This window comes from Electrophorus electricus, chromosome 1 (assembly GCF_041902795.1).
Source record: "Electrophorus electricus isolate QZ-2024a chromosome 1, ASM4190279v1, whole genome shotgun sequence".
NCBI classification, from domain to species: domain Eukaryota; kingdom Metazoa; phylum Chordata; class Actinopteri; order Gymnotiformes; family Gymnotidae; genus Electrophorus; species Electrophorus electricus.
Window position 1 is genome coordinate 35,443,838 of NC_137497.1, and position 21,902 is coordinate 35,465,739.

Genomic DNA, 21,902 nt, shown 5'->3' on the forward strand with positions numbered 1-21,902 from the left:
TTGGTAAGGAAGTAATGTGAAGCTAGGGTATATTGGAAAAGAGTACATATACAAACCGAATAAACATTTTGAAAAGTTAAGGAAATACAAAGTGGTCAATAGTATGAACTTGGTGGTAAGTAACTTCTTAAATTAAGGCCATGATGTCCAACTCCAGTCCTGGCGGGCCTGGTGTCCAACACAGTTTGGTGACATCCCTATACAAATAACTTATGACTTATGAGATAAAGACTGATGAGTTAAAGCAGGTGACAGCTGTGTTTCAAAGCTGACGTACAAAGCGGGACTTTACTACTGCCTTTGTAGCCTAGCAAGACCCCCCCCCCCCCCCCCCAAAAAAAGAAAAAGCGCTAGACATGTCACAACAGCAAAAAAAAGAGAGAAAAGGACAAACCTCCAATTTCAAATAATCAAATATCTGTGCTGGTTCTTGGCTCTGCAGGACCATGATGGGGCACTTCTGTCTTATTCTCTCGAATCTTAAGCTATTTTTAAACGTGACTGCTGTTGTTAAAAAAAAAAGATCACTACAGAGAACCTTAAACAGAATTTCGAATCAGACTATTTGAGGATTGTAGATCATTGGTCACAGCTTTACTTTGTGCATATTAGCATCCTTATGCAGTGCATAATAACCAATTCAATAAAAACTTCACAGCAGAACATTGAGAACTCTGCTCATTCAAGAAGCATGTCCACATTTGCATCTGCTTTTCAAGGTAATCCTACCGATATATGCTTTCAAAATATAGTCTAGGTTTTAGGCTCTTTCTTCAGAGCACATAATTTTTCCTGTTAGTCAAATTAAATATACCCAGTCTGATTTATTTTTGGAACCGTTCTTTGTTGTAATAAATCTTTAGCTGCAAAGCCGTCACAGAGCACCGAGCCATGTTCCTGTGCTAACTAATGCAGCTGCAGAGAGAGAGAGAAAGAGGACTGACTTGTCAGCATGATGAGAAGTAATGCCATATAGACATACTGCTTTTCACTGCCATGTGTCTGATACAGGCTGGTGCTAAAGCAGCTGGCTGTTGGTCTAGTGTGATCTGGTGAGACAGGGTGGCATTGCCTGGGCATGTAGTGGTACTGCCAGGATTAGCTGTGTCCTCTTCCAGAGACATGCTACTTATTGAAGTTTAAGAGACACATAGATGCTTTAGTTTTACATATGCACAAGGGGAAGTGGCACAGATGGAGTAATGGGTGTTCTTGTGCATGAGGCAGGTGTGTGGGTATTATAAAAGCAACACTTTGAAGACTCTTCTGTGATCAAAATGGTGTTGAAGATAAAGTTTTTAAGGTGGCTGTTTTTATGAAAACTGGTCAGTGATTTATTTTCTAAAAAAGATATAAAATGTTTTGTTGTATTGTTCTTCATTTAATGAAGAGAATTTGTGTCAGTGCTTAAAATCATTCAGTCAAAAGCACATTTTCTAGACATCACAGTAAGTGGCAGTTGCTTGGGCAGGTCTACAGCTTCAGTGTCATGCCTTAAACCCGTTTCTGTGCACCATTGATATTTGGGGGAGGTGCAAGAAACCAATATTGAATTCACTTAGTGGCTTCAGGTCATATTACCACAACACCACTTTCGATAGATGAGCCCTTATTGAGTCTAGCTATGGTCTATAAGGGCCAGTAATATTAACAGGTTTTATTGATATTTGGCCCCAGTTGACCAAAATAAATAATGCTATTTACAATGTGCCTATCTAATCCAATGCAATTACCAAAGGATGAAGAAGACCTATGGGCCAGGCAATGAGAATAAGAAGTAAATGGAGTAAGAAGAAAAAGAGAATAGAAAGCACCTTCAGGTTGAATATCAATATTTTTATATGAGTGTTTGCATCTGCTTTAGCAATTTAGTTGGAATTTGAATTAGGTCTCTTTGCTGTGTTTAGAGCTGTCAGACATGAACCCCTACAATACACCGCAGAAGACTTGATCTAGAATTACAGATAATAAGCCATCCAAATCAGTATCCTGGGCTTTCTGCAGTTCCCTGTGCTGCATTGCATCACATACTTTGCAATCCACTCAAAGATGTTGATTAGAAATTGTGGCGACATCAGTGACCCAGCACAAATTTACCCCAGGACTTGGCAATGTCGGGGATTCATGTCAAAATGTTTCAGCATCTCACTAGAGACCTGTGGGGCGCTGGTGAAAACCCCAGGGTTTCACACGGTGAACACTTACTCCTCTGACCCTGCCACTTCCTTATGCCTCCATGTAATAAATCTAAATGAGTTCTCCCACATATGACAAAAAGAAATAAGTGTGAGAGATAAATACACTTTCAATAGATTTGGAGGCTGTGTCGAGTAATTTAATAATTAATTTCAAGAGTGAATTGCTGGGGTAAATGGGAGTGAATTAACTCAAACTTTTTGACAGACTAGGTGCACCAAAGTCCTATAAATAGAACTAAGATGTCTGCCGCCTTCTGCACCTGTCAACTCTGTCTTGAGATGGATGCAGTCATTACCCTTAATAACATTATTCTCAGAATGAATCCACTTTTTCTTGTTGTTTGATGGTATGATCTCTAGGGTTCCTCCACAAATCTAAAATGTAATTATCTTTTACCTTTACCTTACTTTTCTCACAATAACTTTTCTTTATTTTAACCCAACAAACAAACTAGGAAAGATATCGCACTAGAATTATGAAGCATCAGTGCTAAGATGTTGGGGAGCATCTGCACAGAAGACCAAATGCTTGTGGCATTTCCATTCAATACGTTTTGTATTAAAATCCAGCATGCCACCAGAAAAGGGAAAAAAGGTTGGATAACCCTCATCTCTCAGCAATCGCTTTGCGAGCTCACTCGAGGAGGCTGGGCCCTGGCTCAGAGAGCAGTCTGATTGGCATTCTGAGAGCAGTTCTGAGGGAGCTCAGGTGCAAGTGCTCCATCTTTGTGCTGCTCTTCCTGGGTAGTGGCATGGGGGTGGGGGTTGATGGTGAGAGGAGATGGGGCAGACAGGAATGATGTTGTCCGACTGCTCTGCATCTGTAATGATGAGCCTATACAATTATACAATTTGGGATTTTCCTGTTTGTTTGTTAGTTCCATTTCATTGCAGTCATGTCTTAAATGGTTGGATACAGAGAAATTTGTTAATAAGCTTATTACTGTACATTTGCACTGGACTAATCATATTAATCATATTAATCTTGCTAATTGAGTCTTTCTTCTAGTAATAAGGGAACATGCCTATTTATTTGTCAGTGAATAAATGACAGAGACAAATGCATCTTTTAAGATGGCTGTATGCTCTGTTTCATACATTGTTTCAGCAGTTATTACGATCCATTAGACCCTGTTTTGGTACAGGGAAACTGTAGATACTTCACTCTGCAGCAAAGAATTGATTACTCCAATTATATCCACTTAGGATGTGCTTTTTATAATTAGTGATGCATATTAATTCATGGTTGCACAATAGTTTCCAATTAGGATAATAATTGCACAGCACAAAGTTATAAAGCATTGCTTGTGGTTTTACAATACATAAATATGTATGCCTTGAACCCTACAAAATGAAAGATATTTTCAGCAAACAAACTTTGCATTTAGCATATAGAACAGAAAAAGTAGAGAAGTATAAGGAATTTAAGTAGAAATTCACTTTTACCTGAAGCATTATCTCCCTTTTAGAATAAGGGAATAAGGATGTGCACACATTCGCTTTCTCTCGCTCTCTCTCCCTCTCTCTCTTTCACACACACACACACACACACACACACACACACACACACACACACACACACACACACACACACACACACCTCGATGACTCATTCAGATTACAAGCAAACCGTTCACTTACGTTCATTCAAGTCCACTCATTCTCCTCTGCGCAGACGCAAGGCAACAAATGCGTGACACTTACCGAAGACCATGCCTATATAAATCCAAACTCTAGCCCTCCTTTGAAGAAGTCCTCAAACTAATATCTTGTTAGACACAGCTGGGGAGAGTCGCGCCCAACTAAGTTAAAAAAAATATTTCCAAGGATATATCATTTGTGCACACCACAGGTACGCTACATTTTTATTTTGAATAAAAATATTTTCTATTTTGTAATGTTGTGTAAAGTAAATGAAGGAATAATCTCGCGTAAATTCTGGAGGTTCACACTGGACTATGTCTTCGTGTAATGCCTAAAAAGTGGCAACTTTGTCGTGTGCGTAACTGTCTCCATGGACCAAGAAATGCCCACCATAGATCTTCATTATAATTTGAGTAATTTAGTGTAAACTCAAGCAAACAATTACTGTGTTTACTTATTTTTAGTAATCTAACTTCTGCTTGTAGACAGCGCGATTAAATAAAAAATTAATGTTTCAATTAAATATAGTCTCTAAGATGTGTACATAATTTAGCAATTTCTCCCACAGTTTCCTGCTGATCTTCTGACATGAAGCTCAATTTTCTTATCACGACCGTGGTTCTGCTCGTTGCCTTTCTGCCACGATATGAATGTAGAGCTATCGATGGCTCTAGCCAGCAGGTCGCGGAGCTGGACCCACCGCAGCAGACGCAGCCGATCTTAGCAAGACTGGGAGCGGAGTACTTCATCCGACTTGGTAACAAAAACAAGAACAACCACCGAGCTCCGTCTGACATGCACCTTGATTCATCTTTGGCAGTGTCCAAAAGAGCACTTCAGCTGCAGCTGACGCAGCGTTTGTTGGAAGGTAAAGTTGGCAACATCGGCCGCTTCGTCAGTTACGCGCACCAGCCTGACGACTCGACCGACAGAGAGCGGCGGTCCGAAGAGCCGCCGATTTCTTTGGATCTGACGTTCCATCTGCTTCGAGAAGTACTGGAAATGGCTCGAGCCGAACAATTAGCCCAGCAAGCCCATAGTAACAGGAAAATGATGGAAATTTTTGGGAAGTAAGCGTAACAAATTGACCTGCCAAAGAAATTTTTACATTTAGCACAAAACGTAACATTCTGTACCATAGCGCTGCTTTTCCATCCTTATTTATTTATAATTGTATTTATTTATTTGTAGTTTTAAACGAGAAAGTAATGGGAGAATGAATATGGACGGTATCAAGTAGGGAATTAAAAGTGCGAAATTGTCATCACTTTCCGTAATTGTATAAGTGCTAAATCAAATCTGTAGCATAAATACAATGGTATATTCATTTTCTTTAAATAAAAAGAAGGTATTTTCTGAGTACTGTACCGAGAAACTGATATTTTATCTGATAGACTATCCAGTTTCATTGTACATTATACAGTACATTGTTTAAGTTTGTTAATAAACTAATGAGCAAACAGCAGTTTTCTTTTGTGCAGGAGAATGTCTTATATTTATATTTTTCAATAAAACATTAAAAGAGATTTTTCACTTCTTGTGTAGATTATTGGAGTATAATAATAGTTATTAATAAATGTAACTACAAAAAAGACTCCATAAATCATCTGTATTATTCATGACTTCTCAGTTCTTAAGGTGTAGTCGACGGTCTACAATTACTCGCGTCTTTGCTTGACTGAATACTTCAGTTAAAAACAAGTAATTAGTCACATCACATAAACATTTATGAACAAAGGTTTTAATCTGAACTTAGGACATAAAACACATCATGCACGTCACTTCACAAACATACGCAAACGGTCCCATATTAGTATGGCACTTAAGGGAACAAAGTGTTTACCTCTGATGAGGCTATTTGACAGACTTCAACGGCCCAGGGGTGAGGTTCTTCCAAGTGTGGCAGTTCAGCGATCACCCTGATAGCGAAGTCATATGCTATAACCTACCGCAGACTCTTAAGCAGCGAGACTAAACGCTGTCCGAACTTACGGTCATAACTAAGATCAACTGTGGTCTCACATCTTTATTCTTTTAAAATTACAGCATATACGTTTAAGCGCATCGTGAAAAACAAAACAAAACAAAAACTCAGGAACTACGATATTACACTAAAACCTGAACTTCAAGCCTGATATCAGTGCTTCTGTTAGCCAGCATTATCACTTGTTACAAACTTTCAGCACATTCTGTTCCAGACAGAGCGGTCATTTTTAAACATATGCTGTTCATCCCAATTTTGCAAAAAGGCAGTCCACCGAATTCTTAGTTCGTTGCTACAAAATAATGGACGCACTTGGATTGATTCAATGTCTTACTGTGCACTTTGGCCTGGGATCCCTACAAACATCCCCGCTGGTGTGACTTATTCTATTGTCCGCTGTACATAGCAAGCGGTACTAGACCTTCAGCGGGCGAGATTGTCGGAAGTAAGGTCGCACTGAACCGTATGTTAAAGATATTGGATTCAGACGGTGCCTGGATTACACGGCAAATCCTTTCCACTTCGGCTAGAGGTAAATTAACGCAGCGAGCTAACAGCATCAACATAGCATTGCGGTGTACTGACTTCTCTCATCGTTGTCCTAAAGGCACACATCGCGTTCACGCTGGCCTGTCGTGCCGCTAAAGATGTACAGTAATGATCATGTGTGAGCGTGTATTTGAGTGCAGGTAGGGATGTTCTTCGGGCCTCGGCTTCCTGGACCACACTAAGTTCATTTTAGTGGGAAAAGAAGGCAGAGTAATGCTCCCTCTCGCGAGACCCATCACTGTGCTAGAATGTATCTTGAAGAATTACGCAACAGCACTGGCTTCACCGTGTCGCCTCAGCGAGTAAACTACACTTGTTTACTGTTCGCCCCATTGGGTGCGAGAGGACAGTCCTGTGGGCAAAAAAGGAAGAAAAGAAAAACAGAAAAAACTGCGGAATTACTTCCACAACGACCTATGGAGTTTGATGTTTGTCCGAAAATATTCCGGGTACACGAATGAAAACGCGGTGAGTGCGAATAACACAATAAAACATCCTAATCCACGCCTCACTAGAGACTACTGAGTGACAATTGCAATGTAATTGACATTGATAGCTAAAACCTTTTATCTTCTAACATTAAAAATGAGATTTGAAGAAGACCATGTCATTCATACTTCAAATACTGTGGCAGTGCCAGTGTCAAGTATAAATGCCATGCAAAACGCTCCCTAAGCATAAAACAACTAAATTAATCTTGGATGAGTTTTCAAAACCATCCATATTTAAATTTAGTCATTAGTGTGTGTAATATATCAAAGTCTGTTACTAAAAAAAGGAAATGGACTACTTCATTCAAGCATTCTGTTTTCAAACCTTGTGCCAGTCCAAAGTCCCTGGGAGTTCACATATGTGTAAAAGGAACCTGAAGAGCCGATATGCATGGATGCGTTTGTTGTGGCTGCTGCAGACCTGGACCTAGCTGAGTGCATTCTGTTCTATGAGAGGCTGGGGGACAGGAGTGGGTTGGAAAGGTGGCCCCCCCCCTACCATGGCTCCTCCCGAAGTGGCCTGCCCTGTGTAGCCTTCCCCCTCTGCTCCCACCACACCTCCATCTTCTTGTTCCTCCACCTCATCTACAAAAAGCCAACCAAGATTTTGAGACAATTGACAGTTCTTGATGGCAAGTCATTACACAAATACCAGCTTTAGGAATAACAGCCAATAGTGTCAATGTCCGGAAAAGCCATTAGCTCATCCAAAGTTATTATATATAAACATAATCTATGGAGCAAACTATCTGAGATGTACCTCTGACAAAGTCTATAGCATTCAGGGCCTTTCCCTCCTTTTTAAAGTTAACAGTGTAGTGATCCATGTTTTCATAGCCACACTCCACTTTCTCCAATTGGGATGTGTTGGAGGCCTCGCCAATGCTAGTGGGTCAGAAAGCATGCTCAGAGTGGACATAGCACATGACTGTAACATCTGCCTTGTGTTGGTGAATTTCTTCCCTTACTTTTGCAGCAGGCACTTGGTACTCTGAAATCTCAAAGAGAGACGCATATAAGCAATGATATTCGGTATAAAACAAACTGAAAGCATTGCAGTGCTAGTTAGTCAGTTTTGCTGCATCACAATCAAGCCGTGTGCAGAATCTACCAGGGCTAGATTTATTCACCTGCAGGAAAACAGCCATCTCGGGTTCCTGCATAGTTTGGATCCCTGACTCCACAATCTTGGTCATGCACTCGAGGTGATCTTCGTACTTCCTCTTGAGTCCACGGATGTAGCCGAACTTCTCCTCTTTCTCAGCTGTCACTCTCCCACTCATCTCCTGCTTTCTTTCCTCCAGGATGGTGTACAGATGGTCAAACTTTTCACACACCTGGGATTTTTGCTTCCTGCTGTTCACCTGCAAGACAGAGTTTTTATCTCTTATAAACAAGCCCTGATATGTTCAGTGGCTCAAATCAACAAAAATGAACACAAGAGTTTTAAAATGAAAGGGGAAAACACTATTCATAAATAATCAAAATTAAAAAATATTAATACATTAAAAAAATCCCTTACCTGACAGCCCCTATTCGTCCTTGACTGTCTCTACCCTTCACTTTTACTTACGGCGGGTTTTGGTCAGCCATGTGTGTGATGGAGGTGGATAGCTTTCCTCTGCTTGTCAGTCCCACAGCCGTCAAGGATGTGGCTGTGGGTGTCTGGAAAGGCTCCAGCTTCCCACCTGCCTGGCTCATTAGCTATGTTGCAAGTTTGGCCAAGAGGCCAACCTCATGCTCCCCATCAATAACCCAGCTCCCTTCCAGTGCCTTCAGCAATGGGACCGACCCACACACAGGGCAACTCACCTCTATAGCCCGGCATGTCTCCTCCAGCTGACTGATGATGCCTTGGATCCTGTTGTTGTTGCCCACCATCATCGCTATACCGTCTGTCAACTCCGTCTGGAGTTGGTGGCACGTGTGAGTATTCAGTACGGACCAACTTGCATGCATATAGAAGGTGCATATATGTACATAAAAAGCCATATACACTGTTTATCTGGTTATGCAATGCATAAATTACATTCGCATTTTTTAAAACTAACTGTTTGCTTTAACAGAGGCCTATACATTTTTATTTCAGGAACTGAAAAAATCAAACTTTATTTATTGAATTAAACAAATGCAATCTAGTCAAATATACTCAATAGTGATATTCATTTATATTTTCAGTGTATAACGTACCTTTTGGAGTTGGTATACACTTTTTATGGGTGCCACCTCACAGTCCTTGTGAGATCCAAACACTTTGCACATGGAGCAGGTTGGCACTGCACATGTCAAGCAGTAGATGTTGATCTTCTCATCTTGATGCACCTCACACAATGGTTGGTCAGCTTTCCTCTCCGGAGCAGGTCTACTGCTGGGGAACATCAATAAACGTACATATTAAAATGATGAGTCAACAGGTGAACTGTGTAATCAAAATGTGGACTCTTCGTGCTCTAGTATGGAATCCGCAAACAGAGAATTCCCTCAGTGCCGGGCAAGAGCTGAGGCATTGACCCCAGTATGATCTGCTGATTAAAAGGTTCGTGTCTTGCATGCTGTAAAAAATCCCAAAGGGCTTGACTGCAGAAGGCAGTCAGAAGATTAGCTCTGTCCCTAGATAGAGAACCTCCAACCCTCTGACCCACAAACTCTAGGGCACCAAAAGCTTTTAGATTCTCCTCGGCTAAATTACTACCATCACCATTACCAGCACCTCAAAAAAAGTTTTACTTTCCTTGCATTTCACAGGTCCAAGCAGTCACTAGGAATGCAGGCTCTATGACAATAACCGTCAAGAAAAGTTTCACATTGCAGAGCATGATCCCTTCAAATGCAAAAATCCCCTCCCAACAGATCCGAGATTTTGACTCATAAATGAAATGTTTATGCATGGCATAGAAGCAACCAAGCCCCTTGCAAGCTGCACTGTAAGGCGCAAGGGATATATGTGCTTACAAGCAAAGTATTTTAGCGTTCATGTTTTTGAAGAGAAAGCAAGAAAAATCTAATGATCATTAAGTAAAAAATGATGGAACAAAACATCCACACAGAGTTTGCAGGGTTACCCTGACTGTATAATTGTCAAAAGAAAGAAAGAGTAGAACAGATAATTATTTAATCAAACTGGTGACTTATATATGGTTCTTTTTGTAAATGATGATTAGTGATATAGGTATCCATGCATATAATTTAGTGTGAAAGCTTAGCTAGATGTGGACATCAGCATGAGTGCCAGCCAGTAACTTGATGTTAAAATATTTAGCTATTCTTATTTAGCTGAAAAAAAGAAATGACTGAGAAAAGACAAAATGGAGCATCTAGAGAAAGGTGGCTATTTTATAGTATGTGTAGTTTAGCGTCTATGGCTTTGGATGTTTTAGTGGGCTTGCTGCAGTAGCTTTAACTATAGATAATCTTTTAGCGTGTTAGCTTGCTGTTAGCTAGCTAGTAAACAAAGTGAAAAAAGAAAGCATTTGAGACTGTATATTTTGATATTCTAAAGAGTATGACCAACATAACAATTGAAATTCTTAGTGACAACAAATGGTCTGTCGATGTATCAATTTTTTTAATAGTCAAGTAGCTAGCCAGCTGAAAAATATGCAGCCAAGATCTATGACAGACTGAAGATGATGTTGGACAGTTCATAAATATTTCCCATGTCACTGTAGAAAAACATGCGTTATTACTAAATTATATTGTAAATTATCCCCACGGTTAGGGTGGCAAAATGTTAGCTAGTATAATTGCGTATTAATGGTGCCAGTGTGGCTGGATGCGGCCTTGGTCATCTGGGAGGCCAAGTATGCATTTTAGGGAGTGGATTGGCTGCGTAACGTAGTTACTTGTTAATGGTTTTGGGCTTATTATGAGTGAAGTGATGGGGCTGGGCTATATGTGAAACCTTAATGATTTGGAGCAGGGTTTGAATTCCTGTGTATAATTAGAGTGGGGAGGATGGGTAGGAGAGCAGAAAAGGCCCAGACAGGCCTGGAGGGTATCTTGCCAAGTCCAGTGGCAGATTCTTTTAGTCCCCTTAACATTGACATCTCATCCTGTAATTACATTTGTAACTAGCTAGCAAGCTAGGACAAACAATAAGTTGGTTCACAATTCAGTTGAGTAAATTATTTGTATGAAAGCAGCAGTAAGTCTTAGTTTGCTGCCAGTCCTATCACTGCTTCCCAAGATAAAATCATACAATCTGGTATTGTCCATGAACATATTTTCACTCTCTGGAATATTCAGTGGTTAATCACAGATTTGTGAAAATGCTACACAAATATGTTGGCACTTCATATGTTGGCATTTCACGGATTCCCTGTCTGTCCCCATAGCAACTCTGACCTGCTTGGCTCCTGTTTGTACATGTCAATGATATTTTCCACCAGAAGATTCCTTTGCAGCCCATAGACTCCATGCCGGTCCAGTACAACCTCGTGCCTGCAGGAGGGACATCTGAAGCGGCCACCTGAAGTCACGGTGCCTCCTCTAGTAGGAAGGTAGGGATTAGAAGCCTGTATGTGTTGGAGGGCGTGGGGACGCAAATAAGGATTACACCACAGCATGTTGTTAAGGTTTTCAAAATACAAAAGTATACTATATGATGGTGACACTGGAGGAACAGTCGAAGTAGTTAGCAAAATATTTCGTATTTGTTACTGTAGCAGTTTTATACTGTTTTGTTTTTGTACGTGTGCTATAACTGTATAGTTCTTTAGACAAATAAAGTGAAACACTTTAGTGGTTCAAGAGAATGAACACAAGTGAAGCCTAAATATTACTAGTGCTGTTTAATGACTTTACTTAATAGACTTTTTTTCAGGTAATCATGGCTAAACTGGTATCTCATGGCTAATGGATAAACTGTTCCTTCCATATTCTGAGAACTTCACAGGCTTTATTAAACCAAAAAGCAACTGTTAACAACTTCATTGTACATTATTCTAGATTGTTGTAGACCTGCTGTTATTATAGTAAGTATTAATAAACAGTCTAAACGAATCGATTGTTGATACAATAAACATAGTCTATTGCATATATTATATGCCACATGATACATCCTAAGCCCAGCACCAATGTATAAACAAGAGTTTCTTAAGAAAGAAAGAATTTCACTGTACCTGAAATATGTCGTTTGCACATTTTCTGCAAAGGTTGTGTTGACATGGAAGAATCACTACCGGTTTTGTAAATATTTCTAAACAAATAGGGCAAATGAGTTGTTTCTCCAAATAATCCATGTTAGGATGAGGAAAGAAGTGACCTATTCAGTATTTTTCCCCCTCTCACTGTAACTATGTGTTTTAAAGTCCCCTGGTTGTTGTGGTGTGGTGGCCTTCGCCATAGCCTTCGTGTAGCCCGCGATCATATAGTAGAGGTCTTATTAACCAGTGCTGTTTTTAGAAACCCTCACGTCAGTTGCTATGTTTGCTTTACCATGTATGAATGCTTGGAAACTTATGCTGTTCGTCCTCTGCGCGAACACGGAGACTATAAAGCCTGGTAAACCATGATATATTGTACTTTAAAAATGGATAGAATATAGTCATATATCTAAAACTATGTAATTAATGTGAATACCGGTCGTTAGCAGTGCTGTAATCACAAACGATCGTCAAATTTATTTAAAAGAGGAAATTTTCTGTGGAGAATGCGGGCATCGATCCCGCTACCTCTCGCATGCTAAGCGAGCGCTCTACCATTTGAGCTAATTCCCCATATAGTTCAAACACGGCCCAACATTACATCTAGTTAGTTACAAAAACAGTAAAACAGTTCGCGAGGGGAGCATAAAAAGTGATAAATATGAGGTAAATTAATCTAAAGTTATAGTAACCCGAACTAACGCTAGGTAACATAAATTAGCTAAGTTAACGTTAACTAGCTAGGTTAGGTTATCTTACCTAACTAAGGGCGCTTGACATAGATGAAGCTTCCAATGTGTTTTGCTTGTTTTCTAGAGCTAGATAGGTAGCATGTTTCCAGACTGCTACCTAGTTCTCTGCATTGTCATGGCCAAAAACGCCATCTGTTATAACTGTTTCGGATGTTTTTAATGTAGCTAGCTAAGAAAGCTCGAAAACATAGTGATTTGACCTAGGGTAGGTGTAAGGGTTCTCAAACTAGTTAAGTGTTACTTATAGGAACACAAAGATGATGCTTTTATCAGGCCCTTCGATAGCTCAGTTGGTAGAGCGTAAGAAAGCTCGAAAACATAGTGATTTGACCTAGGGTAGGTGTAAGGGTTCTCAAACTAGTTAAGTGTTACTTATAGGAACACAAAGATGATGCTTTTATCAGGCCCTTCGATAGCTCAGTTGGTAGAGCGGAGGACTGTAGTGGATAACTGGTAATCCTTAGGTCGCTGGTTCGAATCCGGCTCGAAGGAGTCAAATCTTTTTAGGTTTTCTGTCAATAAAATCAGATCTGATCATATATATATATATATATCATTGTGCATCTTAAGTTCTAGGAGGTGAGGTGATTTTTTCAAAATAATAGCTAGATGTTTACATCACAGCATTTATGTTAGTAGCTAGTATTTCTGAGTGTAAATTACTTGTTTTTCTAAAAATGCATGCAGTCCCTTCATCGTCCTAGATTTTACTTACATGGTAAACTATACTATTAGCCACTACCTCTATCTTTGATTATCTTCTTCACAAACACATATGCACACACACATATATTGATATACATATATGTGTATATATACATACACATGCATACAGAGCTGATGAAGGACCTCTGTTCAAAATGTCCTGTTTCTCTGTAAATGCTTGGATACTGCATTGTAATTTTTATATCAATAACAACATATATGTTTATGCATAAAAACATCCTGTCTCTCTCTTCCAGTGTTTAAGCATATCTTTTTTTCCTCACACTCTTGCTAATTATTATTATTATTATTGGTATTGTTATTATTTTTATTAGATGTGAAATTCCATGTTTATGTGAAACTATGTTTTTATTATTTAATATTGGACATGAGAGTCACAATAGGTCATATATATATATATATATATATATATATATATATATATATATATATATATATATATATATATATATATATATACATACACACACACACACACACACACACACACACAAACACACAAAAAAAGTATAGTAACAATTCATAATTAGTTATTTACAGACAGCACTGGTCAAAAAAAGAGTCCATGTCGAAGATGTACATAAATGAAGGCTAATGCATTTTCTGTGCACTCCTCCACTGCATTTCTGTTAACTATTAAAAGACACTGATAAAGATATTCAACAACTATTCAAATCAGGAAGATTGAAGAAATTGCTGTCTACTGAGATTGTGATCTGCAGTGTGGTCTTTCTCAGGTGTATGTCCGGTGTCCATCCCCAATCAACTGGGTCTTCTCACTCGCATTGACTGGCTGATGCATAATAGGAGTGTCACCATCTGAAAAAACCCCAAAACAAATCAAGAACAACAACAACAACACAAAAATATGTAGTTAAGTGGGGACAATTATCATCAACAAAATTAGAGGTGCACAACCCCTTCCCCTTTGTGTGGTATCACATTATAGCATACTCTCTAATTGCATTTCTGCAGAAAATAAAAGGTGTTTCAATCTGTCCAAGGACATCGGAGAGATTTGCTGTTGAACTTCCTCAGCTGCCTCTTCATTTGCCCTCACAGAGTGAGCGCTGTGTCCCTAGGTTTGAAGGGCAGCCCGCACTCTGTTGGCTTCCTCAACAGAGGGCGAAGTTATTTGATGCTTTCAGCCCAGAAAGATTTCCAGGAGTAAAGTCATGGCACTTTGATGCTCGGAGAGTTATGCTGTATCCTGCAATGTAAATCGACCTTTATGCTGACTTCCTACTTAGTTGCTATGTTGGTGGGATGAGCCTCTGCAGTATTCTTACTAAAAAGAGGTTTGGGCAAATAAGACATGAAAGAGATAATATAAAGACTAGCATTTCATGTTTACTCTGTCTCGCATTATATTTTTCAAAGGGCAGAAACAAACAGATTGTTCCTTATTACTGTGTAACAACTAAAAATAACCAGTATGCAGACTCGCTTTGACAAATGACTCAGATGCAGTAATTATCAGTTTTGTGAGGGACTTCTGCAGACATGAAAAACCTCCTGCAGCTAACTGGCATAAAAACAATGGCTTATATTCAAACATCTGGCTCAAAAGTATCTAGTCTATTTATTGCCGCTAACACAGTGCCCAACTGTGTTTAGAAGGATGTGTATTTAAAGTGGAGTGCTGTGTACACTGATATCAAAGCCCACTCAACAAAAACATTTTCTTAAGCAGATGGCTCAAGAATTAAGATGGCTTGCATTAATAAAGCAACGATAAACCACATACAGATTATCTAACATTTTGACATGTTTGAAAATGTTTCTCCTAGTACCAGTTGCCCTGTGGGCAATACATTCAATATCAGTATTTTTGTCATATGTTAAATAATGCTAGTTTTGAAAGATATTTGTTTGGGACCTTAAAAAACTTTTAGCTGTTTCAATACTTAGTTTGAGTGAAAGTAACTGATCTTTGTCTAATGTGCCTTCAATCCATGGCATGCGACCACGCTATTCTTTGGGTGACCAGGTGTGGGTGCACATGCACGCTCACCCCCCTCCATGTCTGTGCGGATTTGCTCCTCCAGGTCCTCGGGAGACATGTAACACTCGGTGTCCTCCTCCCCTGGGGGGTGGGGCTTAAACTTGCCACAGCAGCAGTTGCAACAGCAGCACAGACAGCAGCAGAAATAGCAGCCTGTCAGCAAGCCACAGATGCCAAATAGACCCTGTACGTGTACACACACACAAACACGCACACACACGTAGAGTTTGGCTCAGCCTAAGAGGAGGTAAAACATGGAAAACATACATGGCACACATGATAATGTGTACAACAAGGAAAGCTAACACTGAAATGAACAGATGTGAATGTATGATATTGTACTGGAGCTCTCACCTTGGCCCACCAACTGGAGAGCATGAAGTATGTGTTCACATTGTCCTCTCCAAACTGCTGGGCCACATAGAGACCCAGAGAGCCATACTTGTCGTAAATGTTCCTCTTTGTGACATCAGACAGCACTGCATGTGCATTGTTAAGCTCCTTGAATTTGTCTGCTGCCTCAGGGTTTTCTGGGTTTTTGTCAGGATGATATTTCAAGGCAAGTTTTCTGTAAAAATGGAGACAGGGCTTTTATCAAGTCTGATCATTTTGTTAATGACAAGAGACTCATATGAGCTATACTTACTGCTAAGCAGCAGATGAGAGGTGAAAATAAGGCATTTACACCCAAAGAAAAGAAGGTGCATTTCACTCTCAGACACAGTTTTGTCAGCATATGTTGGGACTTGAAGGCATGTAGTTTCCTGCCATAGGATCATGCCAGAGTTTGAGCATTGGGCAGATGTTGGTCAGATGGCCTTATTTACACCTGACTCTTACCTGCCAGCCTACTGTTTGCCGAACACAGACCCTGTTAGCAGGTCTGGCAGCATCTCAGCACGTTGAGAGGGTGAGGAGAGGAACATCACCATCCCCCTTTTTTAGATCCATTGCATGCTTTTCCCGTCAAGTTCACACATGCTCAGAACGAATAGCCAGATTCACGGCCATATTATTCCCAAACCATTTTCATCTAATTTTAAGTAATATTTCATTGTCCATTTTTGTCATGGGTACATTTTTCTCTTTCTCTTTTTTCCTTTAACTTCAGATGAAACTGTGATGTGAAATCAGATCTTTGTATCAGAGCTCCTACAGGTAGGTCATGGAATTTCTGGAATTTTTAAAGTCTGTTCCAGACATGGAAAGTGAGAGATTTGATAATGGTTTTGGTTAAGTCATGTACTATCAGTGAATTTTATTTGAAGCAACAAGGAGCCCTGTTGCATTCACTAAAGTCAATAATCAATAATCAGTGCAATGATCTAACAAAAAGGACTTTATATAAAGTGAAGTTACATCTTACATTATTCTGAGAGGGAGTATAGTAAATTTGTCCTAAAACTAAATCCTATAAAATGATATTTCTTAAAAAATAAAATAATCATAGTTTTTTTTTCTGCAATACACAGAAAAATGTCATTTCTCATCAACATTTTATAATGCTTGAAGCATGCATGCTCATTCATTTTTTATTAGGCCAATGGCCTCCAAAAGAGTTTCTATGATTAAATATTCATTATGCATATTCAAAATGCTTATCATTTAAATGGCTCTTAAAGGCAACATGAATTAGTGCAGTTAGGTTGAGTAATTGCTGGAGCATCACTGTGGGGTTGAGGTGAATTCATGTTACGGAATCACCCCACTTGTTGCTCCTGTCTTTTTTAGCGCCTGGGTTATTTTTAGATGAAGTGAGTGCATGCTCTTTGAGTGCCATCTAAGCCACACGCATAGAGAAGGGGTAGCAAAATCCAATGTCTGTTTTTCTGTAACTGCATGAATGCCAAATAAGCTTGGATTTTGAGTTATACTGGATGTGACAGTCCCAATAGGTGAGTGACTCCAAACTGAAAGGAGTGCTTTTATTCGTCAGTGTGTATATTCTCTCAAGACCAGGGCTGTCTGGTTAAACAGCCAGAACCCTACATACTTGGTGATTTCCTTCCTTCAACACACCTACTAAACCTAGTAATTAATTAATGAGTTGAATCAGGTGTGTTTGATCGGGGAAATCACCTAACTGCTGGACTCTGGCTGTCCAGGACTAGAGCTGGGGGCCACATGCTTTAGTTGCTGCTCAGTCAGAAAGTGGTTTGGCAATCTTTATGTAATCCCAATTAAACCATTTCTAAGCAAGGGTAGGAACTAGGCAAACAGTAGCAGACCATCGGACCTACACACACACTCCTGTGTAACATTCTGTAACAAGTCCCAATCTAAGTAAAGGTATGCTGTTTCTTCAGGATCATAAATATTTGAGTTTTATAGAAGTCATTACATTTGTGTAGCCGTTCACCCAGTGCAGGTTGTCGTTATGAAACAGGCTCCTGCAGTCTTAGCCCCTCTTGAAGCTTGCTCTGACATTTTTGCTGCAGCTTTCACCACATTGTACTCTGCTCTTAACGTTACACAAGCCAATACATCCAGGGACAACCAACCATCACAGTAGCTCTCAGTTTCCCACCAAAGACATTGTCTCATTTCACATCCTGTCATCAGCTTAAGGGTTGCCTCGCTTTGAAAGTCACATTTACCACAGAGTTATTCAGAAAGGAGACAAATCACAGGCCATGCAGAAATGTACCTGTAGGCTTTCTTGATGTCATCGTGGGTGCAGTTCTTGTCAAGGCCAAGCAGTTCATACAGAGCCTCGCCTGATGTGGACAGGGCCCGTTGCCGTTGTTCACTCATGTTGCTTGACCATTACCTTCACATCAGACACACTACTGATATAAACTTTGCAGTATGACAGGTACTTACCGAAGCAGTCTGAAGCTCAGGGTCAACATTCCTTTAAAAGGTTCAACATGGAACCCTATTGGTGTTTTTTTTTTTGGTTTTTTTTGGTTTTTTACTGTTAAATGTACTGTTATATCACCCTTGACCCTGTGCCAACCAATACAATATGAAAATCGGAGAATAGACATGTTGAAGGTTACTGCAGCTAGACAGGTAGGTTTCCTCATAGAATAACACATATTCCCTGAAATTTCCATATTTTAATGTATTGCCTGACTGAATGAGTCCAACACAGATGGTGAGCCTGTAATGAATATTTATTAGTCCACAAAATTATCCAAACAAGGTACCTGCCTGTGTGTTTCCCTTGCTAGTAAACCCAAACTGAGTCTACAGCAGATAACAGATCATTCCATCAGAACACCAGTAATCCTATGGAAAGCCATTAGCTTTCTTACCTGTTAAGCTTAGCTTCAGACACTGTGAGCGTTGGTGCTCTGCAAGGCTCAGTAGACAGGTCAATGGAGTTGGGTTGCTCCTCTATAGGTGAGTAGATTACTGAGGGAATGAATTATACATGGAGCAAGTCATGAGCTCAGGTAACTTTAGGCCAGTCTAACATGGTTGCCAGCAGGCTTGATTGGGTTTCACTGAAGGTGTTCACTGGACTATAGGTGGAGGCTGTGATGTATGGCTGATCACTGCATGTAGTGCAAATATCTGATACTGAGAAAAAGAAACAACTTATGTATCCAAGTTGCATAACTTTGTATCCAAGTTTAATTTATGTGCTTAATCTTCTCATATCTGGTTATCTGCATAGTCTGTTTATATCTGTTTCTTAGGAGTATGCAAGAGCGCCATCTTGTGGTGTTTTATATTTGATGCACAGTACTTCTCAGTGTGTGTGTGTGTGTGCATACTCAGGTATGGAACATTATAGTGTGTGCATACGTACGTGTGTGTGTGTGTGTGTGTGTGTGTGTGTGTGTGTGTGTGTGTTTGTGAGTGTGTGTGTGTGTGTGTGTGTGTGTGTGTGTGTGTGTGTGTGTGTCTGTCTGTCTGTCTGTCTGTCTGTCTGTCTATCTATCTATCTACAGAGAGCAACTGCAGTGTACTGTGGTACAAAATGTAGAGGTATTAAAAATACACTAAGTTTCCAGAGAAACAGGACAGTTTGGACAGAAGTCCTTCAGAAGTCCATCAGATCTGCAAGCAAAAATAATTCTTTTCTAAGAGTGCTATATCCAAATTAACCTGTCATTGATGAAAAATAAAATTCATTGGATTTAGCCAGTTGAATTGTGGATATTCAGTCAATGTCAATACCCATGCATACCCAATTCCCCTTAGAGTCTTACGCACAAGTAAGAAAGGCACTCATTGAACTGATTAACATCTTAATAACTGCCCAATCATAGTCTGTAGTATACTGTGCTACACAGCCCTTTTTTATATTTACATAAGTTGACTGGATGTTGTTTTTTTTCTGTTTATAACAACTGCACTGTGTTGTACACGAAACGATGTGTATTGTATTCATTTTATGCAGCTGACAGTGAAGTGTTTTATGTGTTTATCCTGCATCACCACAAGATGGCAGGACAACACATGGGTTAGTCCATAGCAAACACACTCTAATGTTCCTCTCTTCCATTTAGCCCATTCATGGCTTGTGAAAGAAATAACATGAAACATTATATATATATATATATATATATATATATTTATTTATTTATTTATTTATTTATTTATTTATTTATTTATTTATTTTTACTATTTATTTAGATAAAATATCTCGTAAATTGAGAGGGAAAAATAACATAAAGCAACAAGAGAATCATAGAACCCACCGCATATTTCTTATCTTAGCAACTAGCATTTTTACTATCAAAAATGATTTAATTATATTAAAGTATCGTTTTATTGAATTTTTCTGCTCACATTCAACACAAGTGCCCCTCATTCAGCCACTACTTATTTCAACTTGGGAACGTCCAAATCGCAGGGGTGCACATTTGTTATCTTCCAATGGAATTAATTCAGTGTAATGCCAGAACATTCAGAGACATATAACAGCACTGGCATAGGCAGAGTATAGAAAATAACATCTTTTTAAAAAAAGCATATGTCATAAGATTTACATGACCCTGCTAATAAATGAAAATTTGATGATCCCTGCACGATGGATTTTCCCAAGTGGAAGCGGCAGAGGGACGTGAATACAGGATGGATGGAGATTGTGCCACTGCTGACGTCAAATGAGCGCTATCAATTATGCCGGCACTCCCGGCGTTTATAGTCTCCGGATGACTAGCGCATAGCGCAGGTCGGATTGCAAGTGGATACCCGGCGTCTCCGGGGGAATTAGCAGCTGTGCTGCTTCCCTCCTCTCATCGTAACCACCCTCCTCAGAGATGTCAGGGAGGTGGGAGAGACACTGCTCCTGCAAAGTACGTCTTCCAGAGCAACAGTGTGTACTGCAAACAGTGCTTTAGAAACCAATCATTAATAAATTATGATAAATGATTTTCCTTTTAGTTAGAAAATAAGTCCCAGATGAGATGCACATAGAAGCTTGTAGCAGATGACAAGAAAGTGGAGCCGTGAGCTGTGACTTTTAAACAGTGCCTGCTTTGTTCATGTTTGATGTACTGTCCACACATTATAATTCATAATTCTTATTTGCATTTCCTCCTCTTCTCTGACACTGACAGAAGAGTAAGCCAACCACACTGCTGTTACGTATCAGAGATATAATAGATTGTTATAGTTTAGCCACTTGTTTTTGACGCGCAGTATTTTTACCTTCTTGGACATATTATAAAAATACAAATTATGATACACTGAAAATCAGTACATTGTTTCATAAAATATTTTCAATTAATTACAAAATATATGAAACAGTTCACTTAGTTTGTTTCAGTGTTTCAACATGTGCCCTGGTCCAAGCTCTTTGGGAAGGTGAAATTGATCTGGCACCATTTTGTCAGGTTGCCTGAAAAAGTCTTAGGACTGCATAGCAGGGGGCTGGGTTGTGCTGAAGTGTATTCTAAGCTGGTGGGGAAGAGGTGGGAGGGAATCATTGTACCCACCATGGGCACAGAGCCTGACTGTTGCCATGGCACAAATCACTATTGTCCTCTCGGAATCCTGCGATCAAGTTAAAACATTCTAACATTCTAAAGCTATATCTCCTTCCAACTTCATTTATGAAGACTGGAATGCTCGGATTAACCTGCCAAAGACAAATTCATTAAGGTAATTGGACCTCAGGACCAGATGCGACTGATATTATTAGATTATATAATGTATAACTATGTGCATAAAGCAACTGTTATGCATATAGAGGATAAGAAATGTGTAGTGCCACTGTTGACTGAGTATCATTCCTGGAAATTCAGGAGATTAGAGAACTGAATGGCATACTCGGTTTACACCATTACAATACGGCCACCATGAAGAAACTGGAGATGGAAATCAACTCCTGAATGAGAAAACAATGCCTGTTTGTAATTAATGCATAAAGATGTACAAATAATCTATTATGAGATGCATGGCAAATGTCATGACAAATGTCATGTTTTCATAACAAATGTCATGCCCT

The 21,902-nt window shown here is 39.5% G+C and overlaps 3 protein-coding genes, 1 long non-coding RNA gene and 2 other non-coding genes across 8 annotated transcripts; 3 read left to right on the forward strand and 3 right to left on the reverse strand.

Annotated features, from left to right (window-relative positions):
• The first annotated feature begins 3,901 nt into the window (after positions 1 to 3,901).
• crhb (corticotropin releasing hormone b) lies at positions 3,902 to 5,368 on the forward strand. Its single transcript, XM_027004457.3, has 2 exons — positions 3,902 to 4,050; positions 4,411 to 5,368. Exon 2 carries the CDS (start codon positions 4,431 to 4,433, stop codon positions 4,914 to 4,916), a length of 486 nt encoding a protein of 161 aa, XP_026860258.1. The 5' UTR covers positions 3,902 to 4,050; positions 4,411 to 4,430; the 3' UTR covers positions 4,917 to 5,368.
• A 193-nt stretch (positions 5,369 to 5,561) lies between these two features.
• trim55b (tripartite motif containing 55b) lies at positions 5,562 to 12,252 on the reverse strand. Of its 3 annotated transcripts, XM_027004456.3 has the most exons (9): positions 11,987 to 12,252; positions 11,211 to 11,380; positions 9,057 to 9,234; positions 8,679 to 8,774; positions 7,997 to 8,230; positions 7,835 to 7,857; positions 7,627 to 7,751; positions 7,366 to 7,451; positions 5,562 to 6,727 (listed from the first exon to the last, which is right to left on the reverse strand). In XM_027004456.3, exons 1-9 carry the CDS (start codon positions 12,104 to 12,106, stop codon positions 6,683 to 6,685), a joined length of 1,077 nt encoding a protein of 358 aa, XP_026860257.3. In that variant the 5' UTR covers positions 12,107 to 12,252; the 3' UTR covers positions 5,562 to 6,682. The 3 variants fall into 3 exon arrangements, with proteins under 3 accessions (XP_026860257.3, XP_026860256.3, XP_026860255.3); XM_027004455.3 differs by having other exon boundaries at positions 5,562 to 7,451; positions 9,057 to 9,231; XM_027004454.3 differs by having other exon boundaries at positions 5,562 to 7,451; positions 11,987 to 12,251.
• A 62-nt stretch (positions 12,253 to 12,314) lies between these two features.
• On the forward strand, positions 12,315 to 14,486 carry LOC145658705 (uncharacterized). The gene is made up of 2 exons (XR_014124487.1): positions 12,315 to 12,368; positions 14,226 to 14,486. It is a non-coding gene; the product is annotated as an uncharacterized LOC145658705 (long non-coding RNA).
• trnaa-agc (transfer RNA alanine (anticodon AGC)) lies at positions 12,511 to 12,583 on the reverse strand. Its single transcript has one exon. It is a non-coding gene; the product is annotated as a tRNA-Ala (tRNA).
• On the forward strand, positions 13,169 to 13,254 carry trnay-gua (transfer RNA tyrosine (anticodon GUA)). The gene is given in 2 exon segments: positions 13,169 to 13,205; positions 13,219 to 13,254. It is a non-coding gene; the product is annotated as a tRNA-Tyr (tRNA).
• dnajc5b (DnaJ (Hsp40) homolog, subfamily C, member 5 beta) lies at positions 13,992 to 18,846 on the reverse strand. Its single transcript, XM_027004458.3, has 5 exons — positions 18,754 to 18,846; positions 18,141 to 18,263; positions 15,848 to 16,061; positions 15,503 to 15,677; positions 13,992 to 14,307 (listed from the first exon to the last, which is right to left on the reverse strand). The coding sequence occupies exons 2-5, from the start codon at positions 18,245 to 18,247 to the stop codon at positions 14,222 to 14,224; spliced, it is 582 nt and encodes a 193-aa protein (XP_026860259.1). The 5' UTR covers positions 18,248 to 18,263; positions 18,754 to 18,846; the 3' UTR covers positions 13,992 to 14,221.
• Positions 18,847 to 21,902: the final 3,056 nt, after the last annotated feature.

Bases quoted from the DNA above. Each gene is read 5' to 3' on its own strand.
- trim55b (XM_027004454.3), bottom strand. From the start codon at position 12,106: ATGGATTATTTGGAGAAACAACTCATTTGCCCTATTTGTTTAGAAATA. The intron at 8,231-8,678 runs GTGAGTTGCCCT...TCTGTCTTGCAG, and splicing joins AGACATGCCGGGCTATAGAG to GTGAACAGCAGGAAGCAAAA. The intron at 7,858-7,996 runs GTGAATAAATCT...TTGAGATTTCAG, and splicing joins AGATGGCTGTTTTCCTGCAG to AGTACCAAGTGCCTGCTGCA.
- crhb (XM_027004457.3), top strand. From the start codon at position 4,431: ATGAAGCTCAATTTTCTTATCACGACCGTGGTTCTGCTCGTTGCCTTT.
- dnajc5b (XM_027004458.3), bottom strand. From the start codon at position 18,247: ATGAGTGAACAACGGCAACGGGCCCTGTCCACATCAGGCGAGGCTCTG. The intron at 16,062-18,140 runs GTACATTTCTGC...CCATTTTTACAG, and splicing joins GACATCAAGAAAGCCTACAG to AAAACTTGCCTTGAAATATC. The intron at 15,678-15,847 runs GTGAGAGCTCCA...GTACACGTACAG, and splicing joins TCTCCAGTTGGTGGGCCAAG to GGTCTATTTGGCATCTGTGG.